The sequence below is a fragment of the Oncorhynchus kisutch genome, unplaced genomic scaffold (assembly GCF_002021735.2).
Source record: "Oncorhynchus kisutch isolate 150728-3 unplaced genomic scaffold, Okis_V2 Okis03b-Okis08b_hom, whole genome shotgun sequence".
NCBI lineage: Eukaryota > Metazoa > Chordata > Actinopteri > Salmoniformes > Salmonidae > Oncorhynchus > Oncorhynchus kisutch.
Genome location: NW_022261980.1, coordinates 5493892 through 5502291, shown reverse-complemented (window position 1 = coordinate 5502291; position 8400 = coordinate 5493892). Strand labels below are relative to the sequence as shown.

Genomic DNA, 8400 nt, shown 5'->3' with positions numbered 1-8400 from the left:
CAGACACGCACACGCACACACACACATACACACGCACAGACACACACACAGACACACACACACACGCACACACACACACACACACACACACACACACACACACACACACACACACACACACACACACACACACACACACACACACACACACACACACACACACACACACACACACACACACACACACACACACACACACACACACACACACACACACACACACACACACACACACACACACACACACACACACACACACACACACACACACACACACACAGACACACACACAGACACACACACGCACAGACACACACACACACACACACAGACACACACACAGACACACACACACACACACATTTTCATTGCTCTGTTTCTCTGGAGAACCAAATTTCATATTCACTGCTTGTTGCCTTCCTCGTCCTGTCTCCTGTGTCCTGTCTCCTCTCTCCTGTGTCCTGTCTCCTCTCTCCTGTGTCCTGTCTCCTCTCTCCTGTCTCCTCTCTCCTCTCTCCTGTGTCCTGTCTCCTCTCTCCTGTGTCCTGTCTCCTCTGTCCTGTGTCCTGTCTCCTGTCTCCTCTCTCCTGTGTCCTGTCTCCTCTCTCCTGTCTCCTCTCTCCTGTGTCCTGTGTCCTGTCTCCTGTGTCCTGTCTCCTCTCTCCTGTGTCCTCTCTCCTCCCCCTGTGTCCTCTCTCCTGTCTCCTGTGTCCTGTCTCCTGTGTCCTGTCTCCTCTCTCCTGTGTCCTGTCTCCTCTCCTGTCTCCTCTCTCCTGTCTCCTGTGTCCTGTCTCCTCTCTCCTGTCTCCTGTCTCCTCTCTCCTGTCTCCTGTCTCCTCTCTTCTGTCTCCTCTCTTCTGTCTGCTCTCTTCTGTCTCCTCTCTTCTGTCTGCTCTCTTCTGTCTCCTCTCTCCTGTCTCCTCTCTCCTGTCTGCTCTCTTCTGTCTCCTCTCTTCTGTCTGCTCTCTCCTGTCTCCTGTCTCCTGTCTCCTCTCTTCTGTCTCCTCTCTTCTGTCTGCTCTCTTCTGTCTCCTCTCTCCTGTCTCCTCTCTCCTGTCTGCTCTCTTCTGTCTCCTCTCTTCTGTCTGCTCTCTCCTGTCTCCTGTCTCCTCTCTTCTGTCTCCTCTCTTCTGTCTGCTCTCTCCTGTCTCCTCTCTCCTGTCTCCTCTCTCCTGTCTCCTCTCTTCTGTCTCCTCTCTTCTGTCTCCTCTCTCCTGTCTCCTCTCTTCTGTCTCCTCTCTTCTGTCTCCTCTCTTCTGTCTCCTCTCTTCTGTCTGCTCTCTTCTGTCTGCTCTCTCCTGTCTCTATCATCTCTGGTTCTGGTGAAGTTTCCCATAGAGACATGTTTGACAGACTCTCCAGTCATGCTCAGCCTGCTGATAGGACTGTGATGAGTGATGAGATAGCACTCCCAGAGCATGTTCACTGATCTGCATCACTGCATCTTGTTCAACAGAATGAAAAATATGTATCAATATTATCATACATATTACCTCCTCTCTAAGACGTCCTCAGTATGATGCCGTTTTAGGAGTTTCAGCATTGGCTGGCAGGGATAAGTGATTAAAAAACACACAATTATGTCAAATCAATCTGGCAGAGGAGATATTATGTTCAGGAGATATTATATTCAGACTTACACTACCGTTCAAAAGTTTGGGGTCACTTAGAAATGTCCTTGTTTTCCATGAAAACATACAGTACATGAAATGAGTTGCAAAATGAATAGGAAATATAGTCAAGATGTTGACAAGGGCTTCTTCCCTAAATAGTACTTGCATAGTTTGGACCTGTGCTTTAGGTCATTGTCCTGTTGTAGGAGGAAATTGGCTCCAATTAAGCGCTGTCCACAGGGTATGGCATGGAGTTGCAAAATGGAATGATACCATTCCTTCTTCAAGAACCCTTTTACCCTGTACAGATCTCCCACTTTACCAGCACCAAAGCACCTCCAGACCATCACATTGCCTCCAGCATCTTTTCATTTTTTCTACGTCTCTCGAATATTCTTCTTTGTGATCCGAACACCTCAAACTTAGATTCGTCTGTCCATAACACTTTTTTCCAATATTCCTCTGTCCAGTGTCTGTGTTCTTTTGAGCATCTTAATCTTTTCTTTTTATTGGCCAGTCTGAGATATGTTTTTTTCCTTTGCAACTCTGCCTAGAAGGCCAGCATCCCAGAGTCACCTCTTCACTGTTGACGTTGAGACTGGTGTTTTGCGGGTACTATTTAATGAAGCTGCCAGTTGAGGACGTGTGAGGCGTCTGTTTCTCAAACTAGACACTCTAATGAACTTGTCCTCTTGCTCAGTTGTGCACCGGGGCCTCCCACTCCTCTTTCTATTCTGGTTAGAGCCAGTTTGCGCTGTTCTGTGAAGGGAGTAGTACACAGCGTTGTATGAGACCTTCAGTTTCTTGGCAATTTCTCGCATGGAATAGCCTTCATTTTTCAGAACAAGAATAGACTGACGAGTTTCAGAAGAAAGTTATTTGTTTCTGGCCATTTTGAGCCTGTAATCGAACCCACAAATGCTGACGCTCCAGATACTCAACTAGATACTCAACTAGTCTAAAGAAGGCCAGTTTTATTGCTTCTTTAATCAGAACAACAGTTTTCAGCTGTGCTAACATAATTGCAAAAGGGTTTTCTAAGGATTAATTAGCCTTTTAAAATGATAAACTTGGATTAGCTAACACAACGTGCCATTGGAACACAGGAGTGATGGTTGCTGATAATGGGCCTATGTAGATATTATGTAGATATTTGATTAAAAATCTGCCGTAATAGTCATTTACAGCATTAACAATGTCTACACTGTATTTCTGATCAATTTGATGTTATTTTAATGGACCAGAAAATTTGCTTTTCTTTCAAAAACAAGGACATTTCTAAGTGACCCCAGACTGTTGAACAGTAGTGTGGCTGGAAAGGCCTATAGAATATAATAGCATGTTGATTCATGATGACATTGTTGATGCTGATGATGGTGAGGTTGATGGCGAAGAAGACGATGACCACGACGATGATAATGAAACCAGGAGTTTCTCCTAGTTAACTGTATTGTCTAAGGCGGTTTGTTGCACTCATTTGATTAACACATTTCTCTTCTTATTGGCTGATTGATTCGAGCTCTGTAACACTCTGTGATTGGCAGACACTCTCAGGTGAGGCAGCGGACCTATCGGAGCAGGCAGAGCCTGAACAGCCCGAGTACCGGAGGAACAGAGATGGACTTGCTGGTTATGAGGGAGAGACCCAGGAGAGGCATCAGGAACAGCGGCTATGACGTGAGTCCCACTCCCCTGACCCTGGTCCTGACCCTGGTCCTTTCCCACTGGCCCTATCTGAACTGGTGTTCTGGGTCTCAGAAGCAGACTGGGGTTCAAACACTATTTCAAATCTTTCAATTACTTTGAGCATTTGCTCTAGCATGATGGGTTTGGAGTGGCAGATGGTTGGGGTTTGGAATGGCAGATGGGAGGGGTTTGGAATGGCAGATCGGTGGGGTAAGGAATTGCAGAAGGGTGGGGTTTTTAGTGGCATATGGGCGGGGTTGGAATGGCAGATGGGTGAGGTTTGGAATGGCAGATGGGCGGGGTTGGAATGGCAGATGGGTGGGGTTGGAATGGCAGATGGGTGAGGTTTGGAATGGCAGATGGGTGAGGTATGGAATGGCAGATGGGCAGGGTTTAGAGTGGCAGATGGGTGGGGTTTGGAATGGCAGATGGGAGGGGTTTGGAATGGCAGATGGGAGGGGTTGGAATGGCAGATGGGTGGGGTTTCGAATGGCAGATGGTCGGGGTTGGAATGGCAGATGGTTGGGGTTGGAATGGCAGATGGGTGAGGTTTGGAATGGCAGATGGGCAGGGTTTAGAGTGGCAGATGGGTGGGGTTTGGAATGGCAGATGGGAGGGGTTTGGAATGGCAGATGGGAGGGGTTGGAATGGCAGATGGGTGGGGTTTGGAATGGCAGATGGGAGGGGTTGGAATGGCAGATGGGTGGGGTTGGAATGGCAGATGGGTGAGGTTTGGAATGGCAGATGGGCAGGGTTTAGAGTGGCAGATGGGTGGGGTTTGGAATGGCAGATGGGCGGGGTTGGAATGGCAGATGGGTGGGGTTGGAATGGCAGATGGGTGAGGTTTGGAATGGCAGATGGGCAGGGTTTAGAGTGGCAGATGGGTGGGGTTTGGAATGGCAGATGGGAGGGGTTGGAATGGCAGATGGGTGGGGTTTGGAATGGCAGATGGGAGGGGTTCGGAATGGCAGATGGGTGGGGTTTGGAATGGCAGATGGGAGGGTTTGGAATGGCAGATGGGAGGGGTTCGGAATGGCAGATCGATGGGGTAAGGAGTGGCAGATGTGCGAGGTTTGGAGTGGCAGATGGGTAGGGTTTGGAATGGCAGATGGGCGGTGTTGGAATGGCAGATGGGTGGGGTTGGAATGGCAGATGGGTGAGGTTTGGAATGGCAGATGGGCAGGGTTTAGAGTGGCAGATGGGTAGGGTTTGGAATGGCAGATGGGCGGGGTTGGAATGGCAGATGGGTGGGGTTGGAATGGCAGATGGGTGAGGTTTGGAATGGCAGATGGGCAGGGTTTAGAGTGGCAGATGGGTGCGGTTTGGAATGGCAGATGGGAGGAGTTGGAATGGCAGATGGGTGGGGTTTGGAATGGCAGATGGGAGGGGTTTGGAATGGCAGATGGGAGGGGTTCGGAATGGCAGATGGGTGGGGTTTGGAATGGCAGATGGGAGGGTTTGGAATGGCAGATGGGAGGGGTTCGGAATGGCAGATCGATGGGGTAAGGAGTGGCAGATGTGCGAGGTTTGGAGTGGCAGATGGGTAGGGTTTGGAATGGCAGATGGGCGGTGTTGGAATGGCAGATGGGTGGGGTTGGAATGGCAGATGGGTGAGGTTTGGAATGGCAGATGGGCAGGGTTTAGAGTGGCAGATGGGTAGGGTTTGGAATGGCAGATGGGCGGGGTTGGAATGGCAGATGGGTGGGGTTGGAATGGCAGATGGGTGAGGTTTGGAATGGCAGATGGGCAGGGTTTAGAGTGGCAGATGGGTGCGGTTTGGAATGGCAGATGGGAGGGGTTGGAATGGCAGATGGGTGGGGTTTGGAATGGCAGATGGGAGGGGTTTGGAATGGCAGATGGGAGGGGTTCGGAATGGCAGATGGGTGGGGTTTGGAATGGCAGATGGGAGGGTTTGGAATGGCAGATGGGATGGGTTCGGAATGGCAGATCGATGGGGTAAGGAGTGGCAGATGTGCGAGGTTTGGAGTGGCAGATGTGCGGGGTTTGGAGTGGCAGATGTGCGGGGTTTGGAGTGGCAGATGTGCGGGGTTTGAAGTGACAGATGTGCGGGGTTTGGAATGGCAGATCGGTGGGGTAAGGAGTGGCAGATGTTATTGATTCCATTGTGCCAGCCAGCTAAAGTACTTGAAATGATTTCAAATAGTATTTGAACCCAGGACTGTGCCAGATACAGCGTTGTGAAAAACTATTGCCCCTTTCTAATTTTCTCTTGGACTTGAAACCCACAAATGTTGCTGAGTTAAAGCAGTCCTGCATGTGAGTATGTTTATTTTGTTATTCGTAAACTCAGGTTCCCTTTATCTAACATTAGGTTTTGGTTGAAGATCTGACAACATTCAGTATCAAAAATACGCAAAAATAGAGAAAATGTAAAAGGGGGCGAATCCTTTTCCTGCCACTGTCTCTGTAGCTTACATGTCCACAGTCGTTAAAACCACTCATTGTACAGGTCATTTACTATCCAAAAATAGCTAACATCCCCAGGTGACTGGAGACAACAGCTTCCTGTTGCAAACAAACAAACATATGTACCTGCACGCTCCAAATGTGTTGTATGGTGCTGCATGTTTCACAACAGACACATCACTGGGTAGTGAACTGTCTGTTTGTAGTACCTCTGGCAGGGTACTGTTGCAGTCAAGGCAGTTGTCTTAAGGTGTAGAGGTGAGTTCCATTCAACATCACAACATCACAACATATTGCAATCCTGAATGCACCCCTAATAGAGCTCTCCAGGGGTCAAAGTCTCAGATAGGAACTGGACTGTCCACATACAGGTGTGGTTGAAGTTAAGCACATCAGACTGCAGTGAAGGAGTTGCTTAATGGTTGATAGTGGTAGATTCATAAGGTGTTCTTTATAGTCCTCACCTCGCCCCTCCCTCCTCTCCTCTCCTCGCCTCGCCCCTCCTCTCCTCTCCTCTCCTCTCCTCTCCTCTCCTCTCCTCTCCTCTCCTCTCCTCTCCTCTCCTCTCCTCTCCTCTCCTCTCCTCTCCTCTCCTCTCCTCTCCTCGCCTCTCCTCTCCTCACCTCTCCTCTCCTCTCCTCTCCTCTCCTCTCCTCTCCTCTCCTCTCCTCTCCTCTCCTCTCCTCTCCTCTCCTCTCCTCGCCTCTCCTCTCCTCACCTCGCCTCTCCTCTCCTCTCCTCTCCTCTCCTCGCCTCTCCTCTCCTCTCCTCGCCTCGCCCCTCCTCTCCTCTCCTCTCCTCGCCTCTCCTCGCCTCTCCTCGCCTCTCCTCTCCTGTGGTGTGATACTGTTGCTGCGTAGATGATGCTGGACAGATGCAGTTAGAATATCAAGAGGCTAAAGAGCAGCTCCCTGAAGTCATGTTTCAGATCACTACTTAACAACACCACAATTATCTCTAAGACACTCACAACACTGTTAATATCTTATAACCTTTAACCTTTCATTTACAAACAAAGAGAACGAGGTAGTTTTACAGTAAGCTCCTACTTTACAAACAGAACAGCATAGTGTCTTTCTCTCCTTTATCTAATCATCTCAGGTATTGGTTTTAACAATAACCACATATTACAGCTAATAGAATATGTATCACATTTACCACAGACAGTAACAACTCTGAGTCTATTGTCAATATCCTCTACATAGAGAAGCATCATTTCCTCCCAAGCAACCTGTCTTCATACTTCTCTTCCTCTATGTCCTCCCTCCACTGTTCTGCTCCCTGTCTTCCTCTATGTCCTCCCTCCACTGTTCTGCTCCCTGTCTTCCTCTATGTCCTCCCTCCACTGTTCTGCTCCCTGTCTTCCTCCATTCCTCCCTCCACTGTTCTGCTCCCTGTCTTCCTCTATGTCCTCCCTCCACTGTTCTGCTCCCTGTCTTCCTCCTCCCTCCACTGTTCTGCTCCCTGTCTTCCTCTATGTCCTCCCTCCACTGTTCTGCTCCCTGTCTTCCTCTATGTCCTCCCTCCACTGTTCTGCTCCCTGTCTTCCTCCACCTCCTCCCTCCACTGTTCTGCTCCCAGTCTTCCTCTATGTCCCCCCTCCACTGTTCTGCTCCCTGTCTTCCTCTATGTCCCCCCTCCACTGTTCTGCTCCCTGTCTTCCTCCACCTCCTCCCTCCACTGTTCTGCTCCCTGTCTTCCTCCTCCCTCCACTGTTCTGCTCCCTGTCTTCCTCTATGTCCTCCCTCCACTGTTCTAATCCCTTTCTTCCTCTATGTCCTCCCTCCACTGTTCTGCTCCCTGTCTTCCTCCACCTCCTCCCTCCACTGTTCTGCTCCCTGTCTTCCTCCACCTCCTCCCTCCACTGTTCTGCTCCCTGTCTTCCTCCACCTCCTCCCTCCACTGTTCTGCTCCCTGTCTTCCTCTATGTCCTCCCTCCACTGTTCTGCTCCCTGTCTTCCTCCTCCCTCCACTGTTCTACTCCCTGTCTTCCTCTATGTCCTCCCTCCACTGTTCTGCTCCCTGTCTTCCTCCACCTCCTCCCTCCACTGTTCCGCTCCCTGTCTTCCTCCACCTCCTCCCTCCACTGTTCTGCTCCCTGTCTTCCTCTATGTCCTCCCTCCACTGTTCTGCTCCCTGTCTTCCTCTACCTCCTCCCTCCACTGTTCTGCTCCCTGTCTTCCTCCACCTCCTCCCTCCACTGTTCTGCTCCCTGTCTTCCTCCACCTCCTCCCTCCACTGTTCTGCTCCCTGTCTTCCTCCACCTCCTCCCTCCACTGTTCTGCTCCTGTCTTCCTCTATGTCCTCCCTCCACTGTTCTGCTCCCTGTCTTCCTCCACCTCCTCCCTCCACTGTTCTGCTCCCTGTCTTCCTCCACCTCCTCCCTCCACTGTTCTGCCCCTTCTCTACCTCCCGTGGGAGTGAAACATAGCCTCCCTGCAGTAACCGTGTCAACCTGCAAAGAATCCGGTGCTAGCGTGTTCGGTCAGCTCCTTGCAGAAGGACTGGCTCTATTGATTACAGTGGGAACTCTTGCTCTGCGGGCCATATCACTGCGGATCCACATCTCCGCCTGTCCGTGTTGCTCGGGAACTGATTTATGAGGCGGCTGCGCCAGGTCTCCTGTGGCTGCTGCCTTCCACTCGCACAGGAAGTAGGGCACCCTCAGATCCAA

At 50.4% G+C, this 8400-nt stretch overlaps 1 protein-coding gene across 1 annotated transcript in view; it reads left to right on the top strand.

Annotated features, from left to right (window-relative positions):
- LOC109877483 (UPF0606 protein KIAA1549L-like) overlaps positions 1 to 8400 on the top strand; it is a 178824-nt gene that overhangs the window by 150644 nt on the left and 19780 nt on the right. Inside the window, 1 exon segment of the mRNA XM_031812402.1 lies at positions 3158 to 3290. Coding sequence (XP_031668262.1) covers positions 3158 to 3290 — 133 coding nt within the window.